The 23,537-nt window shown below is 48.1% G+C and overlaps 2 protein-coding genes across 7 annotated transcripts in view; one reads left to right on the top strand and one right to left on the bottom strand.

The window, feature by feature from the left end:
- LOC133373358 (T-box-containing protein TBX6L-like) overlaps window positions 1–9,209 on the top strand; it is a 25,288-nt gene extending 16,079 nt beyond the window's left edge. For all 6 annotated transcript variants that reach the window (XM_061602975.1, XM_061602973.1, XM_061602974.1 and 3 more), the window contains 7 exons: window positions 329–431; window positions 1,204–1,368; window positions 1,860–2,006; window positions 2,952–3,022; window positions 3,439–3,524; window positions 5,301–5,502; window positions 7,425–9,209. In XM_061602975.1, the coding sequence (XP_061458959.1) occupies window positions 329–431; window positions 1,204–1,368; window positions 1,860–2,006; window positions 2,952–3,022; window positions 3,439–3,524; window positions 5,301–5,502; window positions 7,425–7,851 (1,201 nt within the window). In that variant the 3' untranslated portion in view covers window positions 7,852–9,209. The remainder of the gene's footprint in view (window positions 1–328; window positions 432–1,203; window positions 1,369–1,859; window positions 2,007–2,951; window positions 3,023–3,438; window positions 3,525–5,300; window positions 5,503–7,424) is intronic.
- Window positions 9,147–23,537, bottom strand: CRKL (CRK like proto-oncogene, adaptor protein). Its single transcript, XM_061602980.1, has 3 exons — window positions 22,807–23,537; window positions 20,531–20,996; window positions 9,147–12,033 (listed from the first exon to the last, which is right to left on the bottom strand). The coding sequence occupies exons 1-3, from the start codon at window positions 23,127–23,129 to the stop codon at window positions 11,899–11,901; spliced, it is 924 nt and encodes a 307-aa protein (XP_061458964.1). The 5' UTR covers window positions 23,130–23,537; the 3' UTR covers window positions 9,147–11,898.

The following is a 23,537-nucleotide window of genomic DNA, read 5'->3' as shown; positions in this document are numbered from 1 at the left end:
CCCCCCCCCAGGCACATTTTAGGAGGGGCTTCTGCAGTGGTTCCTCGACAGCAGAGTCCCTCACACCTCCCCACCTTCAGGTGCTCTTTAGTTTCCCATCACTTTTTAAACAATGATGAGGCCTAGAACCTTTAGTTAAAAGAAGCATAGTAAACAAATGTAATGAGCCCAAAAGATGGTTGCACAAGCTATCAGCCCAGCTTTTAAACAAGTTGCATGCATCTAGTCAAAGCTAAGCCTAGCCTGAGGACACTGAGAAAAGTCTTGGCTCACGAGGGGTCCTGGAGATATCTGCATAAGCAGGGCAATTTCCCCCCCTCCTTTGCAGACGAATGTTTCCACAATGCAAGATCAAAGTCACTGGCTTGACCCCCTACGCCAAGTACCTCATGCTGGTGGACTTTGTGTCGATGGACAGCTTCAGGTATAAGGTAAATGCGTTTCTCGTTGGATTGGGGGGTGGGGAATGCGCTCTGTCCTGCCTCCGTCAGGAGCTGCCTGCCTTTGCAGAAAGCAAGCCGGCTGCTCGTTTGGGGTTTCCTCTCTGGGAGCCAATTTCATGCCCCCTCCCCCGCCCAACTTCTTGTTTTCCTAGCAAATGGAGGAAACATTTGGCTGTGTGGGGAGGTCTGCCTGCTCCATTTAAGTGGCTTTACAGATTAAAGACCCCCAGTTTGCAAGAAGTAACAATCAGTCTGATCACGTACTCCTGTTCTTGTACAGCATCTTTTGGATGGGCTGCTGGCCAGGGCTAATGGGAGTTGTAGTCCAAAATGGCTGCAGATGGGCAAATGACTAGTCCTGTATTGTGAGCTACTTTGGGCACATGCAGCATTTAAACAAAAACAATAAAGAGGTGATCAAAGGCTTTGAGAACTCCGTCTTCAGGTGCTGCTATCTGCACATCCAGGCACTTAGCCCTGGCCTGTTTGCGTTGCTCTGTCTGGAGCAGGTGACTCCGCGTGCTCAGGTCAGGCAGGGTTGCTGCAGCTGCTGCCTTGGGGGCTGGACGTGGCCTGGAGAGCCAGATTTCTCAGGCTGCGGATCGGGCTGGCATCTCTTCCTAGACCTGGAAGGCTCTCTTCCAGTGGCCAACGGCTCTCCCTCCTGCGTTCTGCTTCACAGCTCTTGCAGGGGCACAATTTGGGGGGAAACATGGTGGGGAACGGAGGGTGATTTCTTCCTGCTTTTCTCCTACCCCAGTGGAACAAGGATCAGTGGGAGGTTGCTGGGAAGGCTGAGCCACAGCCCCCTTGCCGGACGTATGTCCACCCAGACTCTCCTGCCCTGGGCAGCCACTGGATGAAAGAGGCCGTCTCCTTCCAAAAGCTCAAGCTGACCAACAACACCTTGGACCAGCACGGCCACGTATGTCCGTCTGTCAAGGTCCAGAGAGGCTTGGGGCATCCTGGGGGCAAGGAGGAGTTTGGGGGAGGGGAGGGTGGGCAGCCTGGGGGCGGGAAGCCAAGACATTTTGGGGTGCCTGGGCAGGAAGATGCAAAGAGCCCCTCCCTTGTTCCCACAGGAGAATGCAGGGCCCATCCCTAGAAGCATTCCCCTGCACTGCCCTCATTGAAAGGGGCCTGGCTGCACAAGAGTGTGCCCTGTCCCTCTCCCACTCGGCTGCCACCACTCTTAATGGCAGTCCAAATCACCCTGCAAAGCATCCTGACTCCCGCTGCACACTCTCTCTCTCTCTGGGCAATGCCTTTTTCTCCCGTTGCATGAGGACAACAACCCCTCAGCTCTCAGATCATCTGCAGAGACCCCCCTCCCCTGCCCACCTGCTTGCCTGCTAGCAAATCTTTCCGGGGTTCCAGGGCGAGATCTTCCAGGTGACTCGCTTCTCCTCCTCCCAGGTCATCCTTCACTCCATGCATCGCTATAGGCCTCGGTTCCACGTCATGCAAGCAGACCACCTCTTCAGCACCTGCTGGAGCACCTTCCAGACCTTCAGCTTCCCAGAGACGGTCTTTACCTCTGTCACTGCTTACCAAAACGAGAAGGTGGGCTGTTTGTAGGAGCCCCTGGCCCCTCTTCCAGTCCTGACAGATACAGGGACACACACAGCCCAGCACCTCTGCTGCCTGCCTGGCTGCTCAATGGTGGGCTCCGCAATGCAGCAGGCTGTCTCCGGGCCTTTGCCTCTTGCAGGCCTGTGTTCAAAACAAAGAGTGTTCTGAGCCTGGAACATGGTCTGTTGGACACCCACACCCAGCTAGCTGCAGCCTCATGCAGAACTCCTTGGAAGCCCATTCGGAAGAGGCATTCATTCCTTCCAGCATGCACCCACAAAACATTTTGCACGTGGCTGCCACTTTTAAATCTGCATAGTCCCTGGTTCTGGTAACAGCAGCAGCATAATAATGATAATGGTGATGATAGTAATAATTCTATCCCACCCTTTCCTCCTCCAAGGAGCTCAAGGTGGTGTACATAGTTCACCTCCCTCTCCATCTTATCCTCACAAGAACCTTGTGAGGAAGGCTAGGCCAAGAGACTGTGACTGGCCCAAGGTCACACACTGAGCTCCATGGCTGAGCGGGGATTTGAACCCAGTACAGGCTGTGACAGCCATCCACAGGATTCTCTTGCCCATATGTTGCTGGATGGCAAAACTAGTCCTGCTGACCACTTGGCCGGAAATGGGTGGGAAGGCCGGGCGTTCAGTGCAGATGGGAAGGACAAAAGGAAGCAGCCTGCCAAGAGGGCAGCACAAACGGCTGTCAGCGGACACCAGCTGGGGGCAGGGTGGCATGTGTTCTGTGGTGCACGCCGCCTGGCAGGCCAGCAACCTTTCTGCATTTATTTGCAAAGGCCGGCTGGGTCAGAGAAGAAGGGGGGCATGTTCTTTGGTCCTAAACCAAGTTGGAAGTACAGGATCCGGGGTGGCGGAGGGAGCGAAGAGAGGGATGTGGTGCTAACATTTGAGTGCGTCTCTTTCTTTGAAGATCACAAAACTCAAGATCTACAACAATCCATTTGCTAAAGGCTTCAGAGAACATGGGAAAAATACGCGCAGGTAGGTCAAGGCCACCTTTGGGTGCCTTCCAGATGCAGCAACACACACCCCACACACACACATGTCCAGGCTGCCCATTGGAGTGGTAAATGCAGAGGAGAATGCTCCTGCCCCCGGGGTGCTTGGTGCCCCATGGGTGGGTCTGATGTCTGCCTGTCTCGCTTAGTGGGGCAGGGCTGCCTGTTGATGGGCCACCTTTGGGGACCTGCCCTTTGCAAGCCACACATCCAGCTCTATCTGTGGATGACAAAAGGGAGCGCCGCAGCCACTTTAGGCCTCTGTGGTAAGCAGCCTTCAGAGCGCCACAGAGACCTAACTGAGCAGGGTTTTGAGGTGACTCAGAGCACTTGGACCCTCAGAGGGTCCAAGCCAGAGCGCTGCAACACGCTCCTTGACATTTGGTGCTCTTTCCTCAGAGAGGGAAAAGTTCAGAAGAACAGTCCTGCCACAGGTCAAAAGAGGCCACTGATGGGAGGACCCATGCTTGGGGAGGAGGAGCCAGGTAAGCAATAGCTCTGCAAAGGGCCAGCTGCGTTGATCCCCCTCCCAGGGCAGCCTGGGTTGGCCAATCAGGCAATGGATGCCGCCTCATCCTGCCTTTGATTGGCTTTACTGACTGTTCAACACGTGCATGTTTTAGAGAGGGAGTGGGTATGTGATTTTTTTCTTCCTCAAAGACAACTTCAACAAAAGTGCAAATCAGTTTATGTTCTGCTACTATGGATAATTTATTTCAACTGCAAGTGTGTTTGCATTTGGAAAATGTAGCTGGTTATGCAAGTGGAAACCAAAGAGGTTCTCAGAACCTCCTGCCATTTATTTGCACCCATTCTCTATCCACGGGCTCCCGACCAGAGAGTCACACGGCTCGGCTCCCACTTCCAAAACATCCCACAGATGTCCAGAACCGGGGCAGGCAGAGAGGCCACATTGAGCTAATCCAGAGTGCAGGCTGGCAGAGAGGAACTGCTAGCGGCTCAGTGGGATGGTTTTAGCGACCAGTGGAGACGGGTCTGTGCCAGGACCATCCTAATTCTGCTCTTCCCTGCCCTAAAAAAGCACACAGCCTATATAAGTTATGCCAATATGAGTTAATTCTCTAATTTTGTAGAATTCATTTGGGGTTTAATTTCTGAGAAACTGGCATCTAAACTAGATGAAATGCCAGTCATACAATTAGCCATTTTGGTGTGATTGCCCAGACTTTTTGTAAAAAAAAAAGCCAATCTGCATTGAGGCCAGGGGGCTTCAGCTTTTCCCCCCTGCTGCCGTTCTTGACCAGATCAGAGCTCCTGTGTCTGCCCTGGGGGGGGGGAGTCCCCACTGACCAAAAGGAAGCTTCCCTCCACCAATGCAAGTTGCAGGTGAACCCCTCCCCTCAAAAAGATCTGGATTGGGGGCAAAGATTGACATCTGCATTCTCTCCATGCCAGGGTCCTAGTTTGGGTTACCTGCCTCTGCATGACCCACCATCCTTTTCAAAGGCCAATCATGCAGTTGCTTAGGGACTTAAGGCCCATAAAGTTTGCATAGGCCAATTATATGTATTTTCTTTATTTTTTGTAACCTCAAGGTGGCGTACATGCTGCTCCTCTCCATTTTATCCTCACAACAATTCTGTGAGGTAGATTAGGCTGAGAGATAATAACTGCCCCAAGGTCACACAGTGGACTTCATGCACAAGGGGAGATGTAAACGTGGGACTCCCAAGTCCTAGTCCAACATTTTAACCACTACACCACACTACATATATGTGTAGACATGCATATGTATCACATGTATAGATGCCTTGGGATAAATTAAAAGCAGCACTGTGCCCGTCTGCTTTAGAGGCAAAGCTAACAAAGGAGGGGGGGGTGAGCGATCTGGAGTCTGCCACTAATGACCGCTCCCCAATGCCCCTGGCTAATTGCGCAACTGGCATCTCCTCTAGCCCGACTCTTCATCCAGCAGCCTTCTGGGTTCTGGTGTCAGTAGGCCCATCCGCACTCAGGCTGCTCTCTGCAGCCCCGAGACCTCGGGTGACCCTTTGCAGTCGGACACAGGAAGTTTCTGAATTCCAGTTGCTGGAAACTGCCGGAGGGTAGAGTTGCCCTCAGGTCCTGCTTGCAGGCATCTGGTTAGCCCCGTGAGAACAGGATGCTGGACTAGATGGGCCGTTGGCCGGACCCACACAGGCCCCGTGCTGCGCAGGGCCCCCGCAGTCTCTTCTGCTGGAAGGGGAGCCTAGAAAAGGAAGCTCTTCTCAGTTGCTTTTTGCTCCTTTCCTCTCCATCAGATCTTGCAAGACACAGGAACATGGAGGTGAAGGAGGAGAGCTACATCATTCCAGTCAGCACTAGCAGCTACCCCATCTGGCTCTCTGAGGAAAGCAGCCCCCCCTCCACCCCTGCAGAGGCCCCAGGCCACGTCCAGCAGAGCCCCACCCCTGCCCAAGAGCAGCAGGTGCCAACTCCTCCCCCCTCCCCCCAAGCATACAGGTAAGAGCCGGGAGGGTACTGGGAGTAGCGCCACTTTGCAAATCTATGTTAAAAAATAAAGCTCTCGGAGCCTGTCGGGAGAAACGTTGAGGTCCAGCACACCTTCTAGCTGGAACCTTCAGGGTGTCCCTGCTTGACTCCTGCAGAATTGTCACCAGGGCTTCTGAGCCTCAGTTCTGCCTTCTTTGTGATGACCTCATTTTGCTGGGAAATGACTTAACTGTGGCGTGTGACTGTCCAGGGCAAAACATTAAAACAGCCATCCTCTAGGGGAAATGCATCTCTGCACATCTTGGGCAGAGTCTGGAGAACCAGGCACCCAAGAGAGTGCCTGACAGCAGCCCACTGGGCATGTGAATCCCAGTTAAGGTCTGCTTCCTCCCCTCCCCAATGGCCCCCTAGGATGCCTGCCCCCTTCCCAGGCTGATGGATCCCTTGGCTTTCTAAAACTTCCTTGAGCATTTTACAGGGAATTATGGCGATCATGGTCACATGGCGGGACTATGAATAGAGTAACCCTAGCAGAAGGCGATGCAGGCCGCTTTCCAGTTGACCGCACCACACGGCCCACGTGCAGCCTGAGAGCATTCTTTTGCCCTTGTTGCACCAGCCACAGTCAAGAGTGTTTTCTGCATGGAGAAAGGCCTTTATGGTGGAAAGGAGCCCACTCTGACCTGTTGGTGCTGGCTTGGCCCAACTTCAGAGATGTTGCAGGTGTTTAGATCACTTCCCTCTGCTCTCCTTCAAGGAGGCTGCCATGTGGAGGCTGCCACAGGCAGTTTGGGTCCCTCCTGGCTGGCAAAGAGCAGCTGCCCCCCCCTGGTACAATGTGTGGTGCTTTGGGCCCATAGATATTTATTTTAAAGAATTACACCTGCCTTGCAACAGTCCCCCCCCAGCTTACACGTTTTTAGTGCTTTGTTTGCCGCCCTGGGCTCCTGCTGGAAGGAAGGGCAGGATACAAATTAAATAAATAAAAAGGCAGTGCCTATCACATCACAGCAAGTGCCATGCTCCATCCTCTCTTGAGGAGGCAGTAGTCAGTCCTCCCTCTTATGAAGCCATCGTTGCGCAGGGGCACTTGGCCTGGTGGTGAACAGAAACTGCATCAGTTGTGCTGGCTAATGGTTACATGAGAGCTTGACGGGGTCTCCCAGCTGCTTTCCACCCTGCATGCTGCTCCCCATACTTTGGCTTGTTTGCAATTAAGAGTGATGCGCCTGGATCTCCAGGGAGTTTCTCCTTGTGCAGTTGGCTGCAGTGGGTGGCAGGCAATGCACAGCCCTTGAAGCGAGGTGGTGATCTTGCAGAGATCTGCAGCGGCACTGATCATAGAAATGTTTCTATAAATAAATACATAAAAACTGTTAGAGCAAGAAGCAAACACCTTATCAATTTTCTTTTCCATGAGGTTCCCAAATCCTTCTCGAGAGGGGGCAGAACAGTTTTTCCGTTTCTCCCTCATTTGTCTTAGCTTGTTCATTTGTTAAACACTATTTTAGTTTTTGCAGGCTTTTAATAACTGGTTTGACTTTTTCCCTATGGCACACTGTCTGTGTGGAAAGGTGGCTAACAATCATTTTAATAAAGGGCGGGGGAGGGGTAGATGGCCAGACGGGTGGGATCCTGCAGTTGTGGCATCAGGAGCTCTCTTGGGCCAGGCAGGATGAGGGCTAAAGCTCCAGGATGGAGGGAGGATGGTGGTGATTTTTAGCGCTCTCTCAGAAGGCACCCTGTTGCAAAGGCTACTGGTCTCCAGCCTACCAGTAGCCTGGCTCTGAAACATTCCCCACTCCCTTGACAGCAGAAGTAAAAACCACCTGTTCATGGAGAAGGGCGGCTTCTCACAAGGAGGCAAGCTCTGTGCCTGATTGCTTTTCTCTGCGGTCTCTCCCCCCACCCCGGCCTTTGCTTCCGTTTAGGTTCCACGAGGCAGGTGATGGGCAGCTGCCAGGCCCCCTCAAGGATATTGTTTCTTTAAGACCCCACCAGCCAGACTTTGCCATGATTTCGGAGGAAGACCCCAAACTAGCAGATTGTTTCACCGCCACTCTGCCACCACCACGTCCCACTCCTCTGCCACCACCACCACCTCTGCAGGATTACTCCGGGATGGTGGGCAAGGCCATTGACCCTGCAGGGAAAGCAGGACCCCGGAGGCCGATGTACAGCCCCTATGCGCCTGATCAACCCTTCAGCCAGTGGGTGGTTTCTCCCCATAGCCCCTACATGCCCATGAGCTATGCTGGATTTTCTACAGACCATGCTGCACAGGGCCCCTCAGGGCCCAGCCCGGGCACCATGGCAGACTGGAGCCAGTATCCTTTGTTCCCCTACGCCTGCTGGTAAAGGGTGAGGAAGGAAGCAGATTCCTAAGGAGAGAAAAACTGAGGACAGGAACGTGGGAGTCTTCTGGAGATCTGCCTTACACCACTGGTAAAGAAAGGTACAGTGGCCTTCCCCACCAACACCAGCCGTCCTAAACATACAGCAAGGCCCTGGCTTGAATTCTGGAGACTTGCCAAGATTCTTTAATAAAATGGCAGAATATTCTTTGTTCTTGGTTTTTAAACACACACAAGTGAGCAGAAAGCACCGTGTTGCGAGTGTGCACCTTTTAGTTCCTCTACTAACTCAAACAGAGGCGTTGCCGTGCAGCCAAAGTCCTCCACCAGAACACTATTTGGGATAAAGAAGTCCTACCCGCTGCTTTGTCCTCCTTTGCTGTTTGCCTCGGTGACTTTCAAGTACACGACTGTGTGTGTGTGGTGTCACATCCATGAGAGCTTCTACAAGACCAAGAGTCCTGTTGCTTTCCAAGAGGTACATAATGGGAGGGGTCTGGGTCTTTTTCTCTCTGCCTCTGTCTCAGATTTCCAGCAAGAGGGCTTATGATCAAGTCTGTTGTTCATTTAAAGTATCCATCCTGACTGAAAAGGGCCAGGGGTTGAATTGCTGCAGCTGGGCAACAAGTGTCACATCACAAACAATTAGCATCCAGGCAACAGTGGACTAGTTTTTACTTTCACACGTTTTTAAGCTCCGCAGAAAGGCGTGTTGGGGGTTTGCACTGAAAGCCCAAGTATAAGTCAGCTGAAAGGCATCTAATCCATTTCCTGCAGGTAAACCAATAATGCCCCCCAAATACTAAATTCTAGGATGAGGCAACTCTGCTAACCAAAAGAAAAGGAGAATGGATGGGGAGCAGGGGGGAAGATACACACAATGCAGTGGCCACCCCCACCCTCACTGCTTCAGATATGCACACGCTTCCTGCCGCTTCTCCAAAGGAACAAAAAGTGGATCCCTTCCACAGTCAGAGAAGCAATAAGGGCAATACGCCATTGAGAGAGAATCCACAGCCGTTTCCTCTAAACACTAGGAAGTGGCAGCATGTAGGAAAAGAGGTCTGCCTTGCTGCCCCCAGGAATAAGGGGATGGGGGGAGAAGACAGAGATCCTCTTGCTACTGGCCTGAGTAGCCAGCATGACAGAAAATCCAAGCCATACATGACAACTATGGCTGCAAATCGGCGGCTGCATGTTTTACTGAGTGTACTAACGGAGCCCTGAATATGTACCAGAACAGAAGCAAATTGGGAAATGCAACGAAAAGGCACTAATCGTAAGAAAAGACACTTCACATGTTCTAAGAATATATTTAATACTGTTAATTTTGTAGCATAAAATAAAAACAAGCTATGATGATCCCCAAAATAAGACTTAGCATAACACATTATTGCCTGAAATTCAAATGATACTTCAATTACATACAAAATGTTTGCACAGTGAAGACTGTATTAAATACAAGGCCACCTTTTCCCTCTGCAGAAATGGTTCTGGATGTTTGCATTTGACAACTCAAACCAGGTCAACAGGACCATTAACAGCTCCCAGAATGCTTCTGTGGGTCCCACAAGGGAAGCTTGCAGTCAAGTGTCAAAGAAACTGACTGGACTGCCAACCCAGTTCTAGAATGTTCATTATACAAGACAAAAAAGATTATTGCAGGCACATGAAATGGCAGAGCGAATGCTTTCTATCCCTTTACAAAAATAGTGGATGGGGCCCCAAAGAGACCCAACCAAAACACAAGATTCCCTTTGATCATTCTGCCTGATTTTGTAAACAATCATTTCTATTGGCACCCTTGCCAGCACCCCCCCTTCCAATCCCCTTCCTGATCAGGGATCGATCTGTACAACAGGAAAAGGGGGGGAGGAATTCCCAAGATGGTGGTTTTGACAGCAGACATGTCAACCAATTGCCAATGAAATTGATCCTACGCACACTTGCTGGGGAGCAAGTCTTATTCAGATAAATGGGACTTACTTCTGAGTAAACATTCCAAGGATTGCACTGCAAGGCTTTTGATACCTTACATCATAATGCATAGATGTCTTACAATTAACCAAAAACTAGCCCCAAGAAGAGAAAATATCTTCGAAAGGAATCTCTCTGAAACACAGCCCAGCTAGAAGCCAGTAACAAGGAAAAACTGGTGACATGGGCAGATTAAGCATACTTTTCCCATATGAAAATATTTTTATCATAATAAAATAGCAACATGTTGATGCAAGTTTTACCATCAAAATCAACTTAGTGTGCTACACTTGAGCTGCATTAATCAGCCGTGACAGAAGTCCTCCGATTTGGCTTCAAATGGACATAAAGCCCTCGGCTGCCTCTGAAAAGCATCAGAAGGCACCAACTATTCTTGCTTGTGATCCTGGACAAAGGCTTGAGACTCACTTGCAATCCTAACACTAGTTCAGCTGGCAGAGAGGAATCTTAAGCTGGAGCCAAAGCAGCAAGCGCTCTTCTCTCAACATGTCAAGAGTCACAATGGGGTAAATGAAAAACGCACTCACTGGTTTCGCAGCTTTTCAAGGTAGAAGTTGCACACAGTCTATAAGCTGCCATGTAAGGACTGCTTGGGAGAGTTAGGGCGGCTGCGTAGTAGGATTATCTTATGGCGGACTGACATTTATTGCAGCTTAAATATTCCCAACACAAAGCTCAGTAGTACTCCACAGCAACTCAAGACAGTTCAAGAGGGACCACTGCCTGGATGTTCTCTAGAACAGCTGCATTATGGAGGTGTTAGCACCTAAAATGGAGAAATGCTTTCTGGGAGCATCAAGGCTAGTCTTATTCACAGTATGTTTGGCAGTAAAATCATGCTCTCTCCTTTTCTCCAGACTTATCAGCCTCTTAATCAGCACTACAGAGTTTTAACGATAAGTGAACTGAACTGCTTCTCAGATTTTAGCTGCAACTGCCTCACCTTCAAGCACCTTTCATCCTCAAATTAAGGCACTTTAATACTGAGTTGAACATGTGGCTCCACAGAAGTCCAAAATCTCAAACAACATGCACTGACTAAACTTTGGAAAATCACCATCTAAGGAGTCAGTTCTTCAAATGCCAAAACCATTCAATTTCTGCATTCCTCATTATAATAGCAAAATCTAACAGAGAAACTACAATCTGTACAGCTTCTGATTTAAACAGAAGGGCACAGAAGAGTTAAAATGTCTAAATGGTATCTTTTGAATTACGTTTATATTCCCAGTGGAGATTATCAATGCTTGGTTGGTTTTTTTAAAATCTGCTTTGAAAAAGAGGCACAAAGTACCATTTCACCCAAATTTGTGTGAGACCCAAACTGTAGCTTTCAAAAATCTTATATCTAGTGACAGTCTGATTCAGATGTTTTTAAAAATACTGCCACAATTTTGCAAACAGCCAGCAGAATTTTAGGCAAATGTGTGGCAAAACAGACCAATTATGTGTCACAGTTATAAATAGTAGACCCCGTTCAATGCCATGCCTTAAAATGCTTTGCTCTCATCCCAAACTCGTTTCCAGGTTAATGACAAACTCATAGAACTGTCTTGCTAATAGTACACAAGCATCAATTAAAGCCTAAAGACACTATTATTCTAACTGCTTAAACAAATTATTTCTTCTCAAATCAAGCTTTCTTTGCCCCGGAAGTAAAAATTGCATTTCATTGTTCTGTACTGAATGACAAAGTTGCTTAGAATTGTCTTCCTGAGCAAAACGTTGTTCATGGACAGACCCCTCGGCCATGACAGCTGAAGCTCCACCCGTTTTTCGGCCTAGGTGAGGCCACCAACCTTCTGGAGCTTCAGGTCCCAAATCCTTCCAGGTGAAACTCTTGAGTTTTCGACAACACAGCTGTTGTACGAGTGCCAACAAGTGACTTTCGCTGTGTGCATTCCAAACAGATACTACAGGGCTGTCAAACGTAGCAAGCTGGAAAAAATGGGCAATGCTTACAAGGCGCCAGTAACAGTCATCATCGCACTTCAAATGATGCTGATGATAGCCAGGAAAATGAAGCAGCAAGAGAGAAACGTGTCACCGGGAATCATTCGTTTTCATCAGGGTTCTGAGGGTCAATTATTTTGACATGCGTGAAAGGGAAGAGCCCTTTTCTACCATGAACTTCACCTTCCCATTGCCCATTGATATTCATCCTTGTGACCTTCACAATCTCACCAACCTGCAAGTGTTGAAAGAAAAAAAAGACATCTTAGGACATGGCTGGAAGGATTCAAATTATTTCAACATACAAAAACCACCTCAGGGAACATTTCTGAGCTTTTTCAATTCAGAGAAAAATGAAAGTTCCCATTAGAAAGCACCATTTTTTGCTTCCTACAAGAGGGCCCCAGCTCATCAAGTGCCCCATGTCATTTGCAGGAGGAAAAGAAGATTTGAGAGACACCTTAAATCCCAATTCTAGAACATAAGAACATAAGAGCCTGCTGGATCAGGCCAGTGGCCCATCTAGTCCAGCATCCTGTTCTCACAGTGGCCAACCAGGTGCCTGGGGGAAGCCCACAAGCAGGACCCGAGTGCAAGAACACTCTCCCCTCCTGAGGCTTCCGGCAACTGGTTTTCAGAAGCATGCTGTCTCTGACTAGGGTGGCAGAGCACAGCCATCATGGCTAGTAGCCATTGATAGCCCTGTCCTCCATGAATTTGTCTAATCTTCTTTTAAAGCCGTCCAAGCTGGTGGCCATTACTGCATCTTGTGGGAGCAAATTCCATAGTTTAACTATGCGCTGAGTAAAGAAGTACTTCCTTTTGTCTGTCCTGAATCTTCCAACATTCAGCTTCTTTGAATGTCCACGAGTTCTAGTATTATGAGGGAGAAGAACTTTTCTCTATCCACTTTCTCAATGCCATGCATAATTTTATACACTTCTATCATGTCTCCTCTGACCCGCCTTTTCTCTAAACTAAAAAGCCCCAAATGCTGCAACCTTTCCTCGCTCCATCCCCTTGATCATTCTGGTTGCCCTCTTCTGAACCTTTTCCAACTCTATAATATCCTTTTTGAGATGAGGCGACCAGAACTGTACACAGTATTCCAAATGCAGCCGCACCATAGATTTATACAATGGCATGATGATATCGGCTGTTTTATTTTCAATACCTTTCCTAATTATCGCTAGCATGGAATTTGCCTTTTTCACAGCTGCCGCACACTGGGTCGACATTTTCATCGAGCTGTCCACTACAACCCCGAGGTCCCTCTCCTGGTCGGTCACCGCCAGTTCAGACCCCATGAGCGTATATGTGAAATTAAGATTTTTTGCTCCAATATGCATAATTTTACACTTGTTTATATTGAATTGCATTTGCCATTTTTCTGCCCATTCACTCAGTTTGGAGAGGTCTTTTTGGAGCTCTGATAAGGCTTCTCTGTTTCTTCTTTGGGCAAGGAAGGAAGGGCCTTCAGAAACCATCAAAAAGGTAAAATTAACAGAAGACAATGTGGCAGCTTAGCTTTCAGTTGAACCAGTCCATTTACCACAGATGAACACCCATTAAACCTAATAGCCACTAAGAAACAATATCTACTGCCTACAGCAATATCATATGCATGAGAAGGGCCCAGCTGGAGCAGACCAACAGGCCACAATCTGTTTCCCTCAGTGGCCAACCAAGTTGCTCATTGTAGTTGAGTCTGCAGCCCTTACAGTTACCGAGAACCCTGGCAATTAGGCAGCTCAAATCCCAAGCAGCCTTCCCAGAAAGCCTGTTGAAGCTTCTAATAATGCAAGTTCTTTCTAATCCTCTATATGAAGATGATGGGTCAACACTAAGATGTATGAGAAGAGAGTCCGGTTTTCTGGACAACCCAAAAGTACAAGTGGGTCAAAGGACAACAAGGACAGGCAGGAGGGAGTATGTGGCATCATTTGATAACGTACAACACTTGCCCTTTGTCTTTAAGACCAAATCTGGAAGAAAAGAGGCCCCCCTTGGGAGCCTCTGAACTACTTCATTTTATAACTTTTTACATATCCAGAATAGCCTACAATAATTGAAAGGAACCAAGCAGAAGTAGGACACACTGTGGCGCTAAGAACTTGTTAAAACAAAATAAAACCAGAGCCAAGCACAGAAAGTGTCCTGATCTCAAGGACAAAAGACAGGGCAGCCGTGTCTGTCTGTCTGGTGTGTTCTGCAAACCTTCTTCAACTGGGATAACACTCCTTTTGCAAAAACCAAAGGCAGATCCTATGGCTTTGAATAAACTATTGCCCAGTTTCTACAAGCAAGGTCCTGGAGGGAATAGCGTCTTGTTAACTCCAGGCAGCTCTGGAGGAGACTGGTTACTGGGATCCACTCCAGCCCTGGTTTGGGACAGACACCACTTTGGAGGATGACTTAGGAGATGGGCAGGGACAGCGCAACCCTGGTGGTGCTCCTGGACCTCTGAGTGGCTTTCGATACCATCAGCCAAGGCTTCCTCCTGGGCCATCTCTCTGAGATGTGGTCACTGCATTGCAGTGGCTCCAGAAGGTGGTGCTGGAAGAAACAACAGCTCCACCTCTCACCCAGCAGTCCTTGGGGTGCTTTGTCGTTATGCACAATCATCCATATATTTGGGGTGAAAAGTCATCAATATATGGATAACTCCAAACTCATGACCTACCCCGCTCCATCATCTGATTCCAAGGAGGCAATGGAAACTGGGGGGGTGGGGCAGTTTCAGGTTGGATGAGGGCAAGCAAGCTGAAACTTAATCCAGGAAAGAAGGAAGTCTGCAAATCTGGATGACAGTGTAGAACTGATCTACTTGGAGGATATTTTAGGAGGGTTTTACATGCCACAAAAAGCCAAGTGTACAGTCTGGCAAAATTCGTAAACCCATTTTCAATGGAGGTGCAGGAGTGCTTTTTAACTGCTAGGGCTGATTCGCCAACTGCTGCTTTATCTCGAGAAGGCAGATCTTGACTCAGTGACACACAGGTTGGTTACATTCATGCTGGACTGCTGCAATGCACTCTGCACTGGGTACCCTCCAGGACAGTAATGGACGTTTCAATTGATGCAGAATGCAGTGGAAAGAACAACTGCAGGACTCGGGCATTCTGGCCATACTGAATTTTTCTGCACAGATTACATTGGCTGCCTATTCACTTCTGGGTCCAAATAACAGTGCTGGCACTAAGAGCAGTCTAAAGCACTAAAGAGTTTGGCTCCCGGCTACCTGAAGGACAACCTGTGCTCCTGTGCTGACAAGCATCCAAGGCCCTGCGCTCTGATCCATGGGGGAAATGGTTAGGCGGCTGTATCAGGGACGGAGCCCATTTGGGTGAGGCCTCTGTAGTTTGGGAATACCCTCTGCAGTGAAATATATACTGCCTCCCCCCTTTTTTGGTCTTCAGGAAAGCTCGGAAGGCTTTTTTATTCTGGTCTACATTTGCGTGGTTTTATGATTTTAAAATGTTGGAAATATTTTAAAATGTTGAAATTTTAACATTGATATATTGTAAGCTGCCATGGGATGGGAGGGCACAGACTCTGAAAGGTAGGCTGTGTATCTGTGAAATAAGGGAGGAGGAGGAGAGGAAGGTGAAATTCTACTGAGCAAACAGGCAACTGATCCACTCACACATGGACACCATTTGGTTTTATCCAATGTATCATAATTAAGATTGACAGCAACAGAAATAAAATAAAAGAGCTATAATGAGCAATTTTAATGTCAAGAAAACTGGATGTCATTTAGCTTGGGGCAGAGGGTCTTGGGTCCATTTGAGAAGACAGAACTTGCTCAAAGGGGTGGAACATTGCCAATCATTCTAGACCCATTCAGATGAGGAAGCTTGGATGTATTGGGGGCCATTTTGTCACTTGGATCATGAGCTCCAGACCACATGAAACAGACAGACCTTGGAACATGCAAATCACTCAGTTACTCATGCACACCATTCTCTTTGAGCCGAAGGACACAGGATGGAAAAGGAAGGCATCTCGTGCACTTAACTTTTCCTTACTCACTAACAAGCCTGCAGCTAAGTTCCAAGTTGATTTCCAAATTACAAGTATCAACTAAAGTCTCAAGTCGAACTACTGTTCATGCCCTGTTCACCTCAGCAGGGCTTGCAAAGAAGAATGTCTCTTAAGCCCCAGCAAATGGTGGAAAGCCCCAAGCATGCTGGCAGAATCCTGACAAGAATGATGACATCACTTAGCGGCTATCAGTCATGGCAAAGGGTTCCCACATTTATGTTATGCAACCCACTTAAAATACTTGGATGTTAACAGTCCATGGCCACAACTAAAGAGAAGCACTGCTTCTGAAGCAGCCATTCGATGAGGACAGCACTAAACACAAAAGAGGCCAAAGAAGTTGCATTTCAGAGGGACGGGGAACTTCTGTTGCCCTCTAGATGTTATTGGGCTCCAACTTTGTTCCCATCTCTGGGACTGAAATTATGCAATGAACAGCAGGCTACACATATTGTAAATAACTAAATAAAACTAACTCCCACCAGCCAGCATGGCCTAAGATCAAGGAGGACAGCAGCTGCACTCCAGCACACATGGAGGGCCTCATTTAAAAGATCATCTCATTTACATTGCTTTCAAAACTTTCTTTTGGGGGGGGGGTGGATAAGCCCTGGAAGGGCAAACCTGGAGAGGATCAAGAGTGCCATTTGCACTGTTAGTGAAATGGGCAGAATACTGAGAGTCAACTCTGAATCACTGCTTGTAAAAAAATATTTGGTATTTTAAGCTATTTCAAAACACCCCTCAAACCAGATGCTGAGTCTCCTACGGCAGTTCCAAAATGACAGGCAAAGAATGTGAAGACAGCAAAGAGCTACCAAGTTCAGCTTCCTCCACAAGCAAAGAGAACTAGCCGAGCAACCCTTTGTACAAGTTTGTCAAGAAGTGTTGCTGCCATCTGGGCATTTTGCTCTACTTAAAAGGATCAGAGGTTTAATTGTTTCCCCGACAATCTAACTGCAGTAAGCCCAGGAGAAGCATGAGAAGCCACCGATATAATTAAAGTGAAAGGTTGTACTGCTGCATGGAAAAAACACCTTGCACTGACAGGAATGGCCATCAGCTATATTAACCAAACACTTCTGCGCCTGACTCCCCAACTTATTCATTCCTGTAAGTCACTTTGAGAATGTTTGTGGAAAGTGACCAATAAATTAAATTACTATTTAGCTTACCTAAACTTCACCATAAGGTCCCAGGGTGGGTTAGAACAAAATAAAAACAAAATATTAAAAACAGTTTAGAACAAATTGGTCACAGTTACATAAGGCTTTTACAGAACTTTACTTCCACATAATGCCACCCGCATATCTTTAAGGGAAGTGGAAAGGGCTCCTCCAGGAAGAGCAACTCTCTGCCCCTGGGGCAAGCATGGAATGGAGATACAACCAATACCAGGAGGGAGGGAGGGATGGTGCTGGGCTGTCCCTGGCTGGAAGTCTTTAAGTAGAGGCTGGGCAGCCATCTGTGGGAGATGCTCTACCTCTGGCCTTCCTGCATCAGACAGGAAGCCGGTCTAGACAAGAATCTCTGCCAACTCTATGGGTCTACGAACTGAACATAGCTTCCTTAGGGCACACCACCTGTGAATCCACCCAAAAATGGCACCAGAAAAAGGCACAGACATGAATTCTGCTGTCCAAAACTGGGCAGCTGACTAGGTGGGCAAACCTGGAGTGTTCAAAAGCCAAAGCTGGTTTCTACGATAAACTACCTGAAAAGCCTCTTCTGGGAAGTGCATAAGCAGCGCCTGAGTACAAAAGCACTCTCCTCACCCAAGATTACAGCAACTGGTATACAGAAGTAGAACAAAGCAAGCAGAGCCAGCAGCCACTGAGAGCCTGAAAAACAGAAGCAGCCGCCGCCAGCGGAGTGAACGTGCAAGTGGCCTGGATACGGAGCAGTATATTTAGAAGAGTACTTGAGGCATCTGAGGCAGAGTGGAGTGGCTTAAGAACAATGACAGGGAGAGCAAGAAAAATGTTTGCAACTGGTCAGCTTTCACAAACACTTACTGGGGATCAACAATTCACCTAATTAGTGGGATCTGACTACTGTCTAAGGACTGAATGGCCATTCCTTTCCTCCTCTCCCAAACCACAACCCCCTTGCCATTTGGGACTGTGATGTGTTACAAAATATGAAATATATTACTCTAAAAGCCAATACATGAAAAGGAAAAGATGCATCAGAAGTTGCCTCCAGATTCTGAACATGAGAACAGCAACATGATCAAGAATGAAAAATGAAAAAAGTGAAGGACAAAAATCCTGAAGCTGTTTTGAGAAGAGTTAACATTTAACAAATGTAAATACCACTTGCCTGTAAATAGAACCTCAAAGTAGTTTACAAAAAATAAAACAAAGATCAAAATTCTCAATGAATGACAAAGTTAAAAACAGGTATTTTAAGAAAAAATCTCATTCATCCAGTAAAGAAAAAGCAGCGGAGACTGCAGGCAGGGTGCAGCAGAACCGGACTAGTGCCAGGCATGAGGCAAAAGGCTGCTCTCCTCTCCCTCTTGGCCCTGTGACACAGAGCAAAAGAAGGAGGCAGCCTGAGACTGATCCCTGAGGGAGGCCTGAAGAGGAGGCTGGAGGTGTAGTATGAAGAAGCTATGAGAGAGAGATGGTTGAAACCATGACCTTAAAAAAACCCATGAACTAAGAGTGAAGGGAGAATGGCCAAAAACCCAAAAGGTAAAGCACAAAATATCAAGCCTGAGATTTTTGCCAGAAGAAGATAATGGAAAAATAGGTCAGGATAGTCACAATGCAAAGAAAAGAACAAAAACTAGAGTGGAAACAATCAAGAAGAGAATGGACACAAAGGAAGGTAAAGAGATTTAGACAGGAAAGCGAGGAGAGGGCAAAGGACAAGGAAGTATTTCACCAAACTGGAGCGCTGGGCCAGTGCCTGTGTGCAGGAAATCAAACCAGCATACTGAATTTGGTGTCAATGTTATATTCATACAAATTCAAATCCTAAAAATTCGAGTATTTTGAAGACACAGTACATTTCCTTTACACCAAGAGTGGCCCACATGAGTTTTTTTGAGGTCCCCAATTACACCCCCCCAAAAAGTCATTTTTTCACGTTACATTTTTAAAATAAAATGTTTTGACTGCTCCTGTGCACCCCCTCGTGTGATACCAGACTTTTTTGGGGGGCCAACGATTTAAAAAACAAATTAATTTGATTTTTTGGCTGACTGCTCCCATAGCCCCCTCTCTGCCATGATATTGTGATGCCAAAAGGGGGGGTGTCCATTAATTTTCCTTTAAAAAATACGGACTGTCCCCATAGATAGCCCTTCCCATTTGTCCATTTCTTCTTTTTTTCACTGCCCACTCCCTCACAGGCCCCTTGCTGAGATTCTGTGATGCCAAAAGAGGGGTCCTTTTAGAAATAAAAACGGGGGCGTCAATGCAGTCCTTGGCCCAGAAAGCATTAGCCACCCCTCATCCCTGCTCAATATAATGATGAGAAACTGCTACTTCCTCCACAAAAATATGTGTATATACATACACACACACACACACACACTCTTGTGTTTGAAAGATGGTTCTACATTTGTAGAAATGCCGTCTAAGAGCAGCCACAAGAGCCTATGTGTACATTTAGTCAATGATGGACAAAGCAATTTTGCACAATCAAAACAGAATAAACCAGCCCAACAACAAAAATATCGTCCCCACACAGGGTTATGAATTGGTGGCATGGTAACGAGACAAAAAAGTAAGCCTGTCATTGGCGCTACTTCTAAATTAAAAAAGGAAAAACACAGCTGTGTACAGATACACAAGACAACTAAAACTGTAGTAGTTGATGCGCTCCGTATTCTAGCATATTCTTGGGGGGGGGGGCAATTCTTACGTTTATCCATTTTGTATATCCCACTTTATAACCCCAATAAGCTGTAAGTCTGAAAGAAACTTACAAAAGATTCTCAAGACAAAACCACAGCCGCACCTGTCACAAGGACTCCCGGGTCCCCATCAAGCCAGGATGATTCAGGCCACATTTCCTAAATCCCTCCTCTGGGGTCCTACCAGGCAGCAGCTCCTATCAAGATTCTCTGAGGCAAAGGAACTTGCTGCCCATGATGGAAGCAGGCTTAGGCAGCATCCTTAATGCATATTTGATGGTAAGGATTTTTTGACTCAACATGCAGCAATACTCCTACAATTCTATATGTTAAGTTATAAAGAGTTTATTTGTTGGAACAGTCAAGTAAGTATTGTTCATATTTCAATTTGCCCCCAAAGTTCCATTTTAGCCCCCTCCCCCGGGGGGGAGAAGAATTTCCCCTCAGCCTCAGAACTTCTAGAAATTGGATCTCTTTACTAATCCATGATCTTAAACGCATAGCCTGAACCTGAGCTTCTTAACTGTATCCTAAAGCACCAAGCCAATGAAACTACCATATTGTCTGCCAGGGTTAGAGAGATTGTGTGATTGCTCCCATTACTGGGCTAGGCGACAGAATTGAAGACTGACATAAGAAAGCAGAATAAAAACATTCAAATATTCACAAATATGTCTGAAATTACAGAATTCAAATACAGAAATAACTTGGGGGGACATCCTATTACAGACAGACTGCAAACACTCCAATTTGATGAGATAACCAAGTTTGCGTTGCAATGGAGAGTCCAGAAAAGGACACAAGTGGAGACGCTTACCTCCAATGCCAAGGCTGTCTTGTCGTAAGCACATGGGACTCTCCTTTGAATTGCTTTAGCATAGACTGGTCCATTCTGTGTTGATGGCAGGGGGGAGATCACTGCCCCAGGAGTAGTGGCCACGCTGGGAAGGGGGCTTGTGGTCTGTGGCTGAGCATAAGCATGGGCAGGCTCAGGGACCCCATAGCTGTTGGAATTCCTGCTCCCATGCTTCCCATGAGGGGAAGACCTCACAAGCCTCTCAACGTAAGGAACAGGAATCATCCCAACGCGGCCATCTTTGTTTCTGGCACTCCACCACTGTTCTTCAGGCTTCTCCACAATGACCAGGATCTCCCCCTTTTTAAATGGCAGATCCTCCACATCATTTCCAGGAAAGTCATAAAGAGTCCGAACGTATTCCACGTTGTCTTCTGCAGAAGACATGATGGGGGCTGATCCAGAACCCACCAGCACAGCTGGATACCTGAAAAGAACAGGGGCGGAGGATTAGTAGCAAATAGTCTCTTAAATGGGGTTTGAAATGTTTGAGTGAATTCTTTGGTGTTGCCTCTTCCTTTTGCTTCTAAGCCATACTCAGGGTAGACTCACTGAAATCAATCAACAAATGAGACATGTTCATGGATTGCAATGTGTCTATTCCGAGCCTTAAGCCTGCAACCAAATGCTCACGTAGCAAAGAAGGCCTCTTGAATGCAGTGGCGCCTATGACTGAAGTATGAGAGGCCCAGGCTCAATGTCAGTGGTGTCAATGACCTGGCAGAGCCTTCCTCAACCTGGCCCCCCACAGGCATTTTGGACTATAACTCCATCAGCTCCAGCCAATACAGGACTACCAAGTTATCACAGGTAATAGGAGACAGGAGGGGCATCCTGTATCTCACAAGAATAATACATTGAGAGAAAGAGAGTGTGCGTGCATTTTCTTTCCTACGACTACCTGAGATTTACAACACCGTCAGATCTCAGAATGTGAATACAGGTGATTACCAACCACACAGTAAGATAATTTACATTCCCTCTCAGGGAGAAACACTACTTTGCTTGGTAACAGCCAGCCCATGCTTTTGGACAAGTTCTAGATACTGATCCTATGCATGTTACTCAGAAGGAACTCCGATCCATTCAGACATCTACTTCCACATTAATGTGTACAGGGTCTGCAGCTGTTTTTAGTATCCTTGTATGTGCACAAAGAGCACTAAACAGAGATCACCCTGTCGCCTCTTTGCATGTAAGTCAGGCAGGGTTGCATTCAAAGAGGTTATACTCAGAGCAGAGCTACTGAAATTAACAGACCTAAATTAGTCATGTCCATTACTTTCAGTGGCTCTACTTGGAATAGGATTGACAAGGATGCAACCCATAGCACAGCCAAATGTTTTAGGTGGTGCTTTTAAGTTGTATTATAGCCTTACACACATGCAACCCTTTTAAAATGGTAAAAGCAGCCAATTAATATATATGCATGTTCATGAAATATATGTGTTTCAAAATCAGAAACTTGCTTCAAGCCAACCATCCCGATACAAAGCATTCCACTCGGCTGGTGGACTTAATAACAGCAAAGGATGACCCAAAACTAAGACAGAAGTGACAGATTGGAGTTTAACAGAGTTGAATGGAAATTATAGTAGAGAACAATCTGAGGCATCTTCAAATGCCAAAACAGATACAATTTCAAGCTAAATGCAAACAATAACATGTGAACACGTCCACAACAAGTAATACATTGTAAACAAGAGATATTTCCTATCGCTAGCCTATCTGAGTATGGAGAATTGTTAAAAGTTTTGTACCTTCTAGTCATGATCTTTCTTCACATCCATCGCCCAGTATAAGAAGCTAGAAAATGTTGCTCAATATTGCTTGCCTGCACCAACTCCTTGGGCAAACATTTTGCCTTAGGGAAGGAAGCAACCGCTCACAACGCATGGCTGTAGCCCCACCCAGCCAAGGCACCCCACAGCAGGACATGAATCAGTTCCCCTCCCCACTACAGCACAGAAAGAGCCCGGCTGCTGGCTCAGACCAAAGAGGGCCCACCCAGTGCCACAGCCTGTCCTCGGAGCCGCCCCGAGAGCAAGGAGAAGGCTCAGGACGGGCGCTGTGCGGCAGCAGTGGAGCTTTCTGCCTACAGACCAGCTCTGGGAACGCCGCTGGTTCCCCATTATCCGCACGAACACAGGCCCGCCAGCAGGCAGGCCCAGCAGCCCATTTCCCCGGCCTCGTCCGCGCTGGCCTTTCCCAGCCCCCCGTGCGTGCGTGTGCCTGACCTGGGCGCGGGCTCGACGAGGGTGGTGGTGTCCAGGTAGTGGGCCTTGTAGAAATCGAGCAGGGCCGGGAGGTGCTCGAACTCCTGGTCGCCGATCTTGAAGCGCCGCCCGGGCAGCGAGTTGATGATGTAGTGCGAGACGCGCGAGTTCTCCGAGACGGAGAGGACGTAGTCGCCGGGGCAGGTGGACGAGTCGCGCACCAGGAAGGTGCCGTGCCGCTGGCCCTGCAGCCGCCCCTGCGCCTCCGCCCGAGACAGCGGGCCCGCGTACCACGACGACCGGTCCGAGGCGTCGAAGCGCGCAGGCGCAGCCGACGCCGACATCCTGGCGGGCAGGGGCGCGGGCGAGCAGGCCCAGGCCGGGCAGCGAGGGCGAGCGGCAGGCGCCGAGGCGGGCCTCCTCCTCCTCCTCAGCGCGGGCCGGGCATCTCGCTCGCGCTTCCCCGCTCAGGCCGCCCCCGGCGGAGACGACGCGGCCGGGTTCCTCCGCCTCTGCCTACCGAGCGCCCCCTCAGCCTGTTCAGCCGCGGCCGCTCCGAGTGCCAAAATGGCGGCCCAGGCAGGAGCGGGAGGAAAAGGGGCGCCCGAAACCACACCCTCCGCGCAGGCGCAGAAGGAGGGGAGTGTCGCGCTGCAAACATTCGTTCCGCCCTCCCAACGCTTGCTGCGCAGGCGCAGAAAGAGTACCACCGTTAGACACAGTTCCTCTCAGAGAGGGAGAAACTGCGCTCC

Source organism: Rhineura floridana, chromosome 19 (genome assembly GCF_030035675.1).
Source record: "Rhineura floridana isolate rRhiFlo1 chromosome 19, rRhiFlo1.hap2, whole genome shotgun sequence".
In the NCBI taxonomy this organism is placed as follows: domain Eukaryota; kingdom Metazoa; phylum Chordata; class Lepidosauria; order Squamata; family Rhineuridae; genus Rhineura; species Rhineura floridana.
Note: the sequence above shows the minus strand (reverse complement) of the source record. Positions and strands in the feature narration are given on the sequence as shown.

Excerpts from the sequence above, each read along its gene's own strand:
- CRKL (XM_061602980.1), bottom strand. The coding sequence starts at position 23,129 with ATGTCGGCGTCGGCTGCGCCTGCGCGCTTCGACGCCTCGGACCGGTCG. Across the intron at positions 20,997-22,806 it reads CTCGTCGAGCCCGCGCCCAG|GTATCCAGCTGTGCTGGTGG; the intron begins GTCAGGCACACG and ends TGTTCTTTTCAG. Across the intron at positions 12,034-20,530 it reads AGACAGCCTTGGCATTGGAG|GTTGGTGAGATTGTGAAGGT; the intron begins GTAAGCGTCTCC and ends CAACACTTGCAG.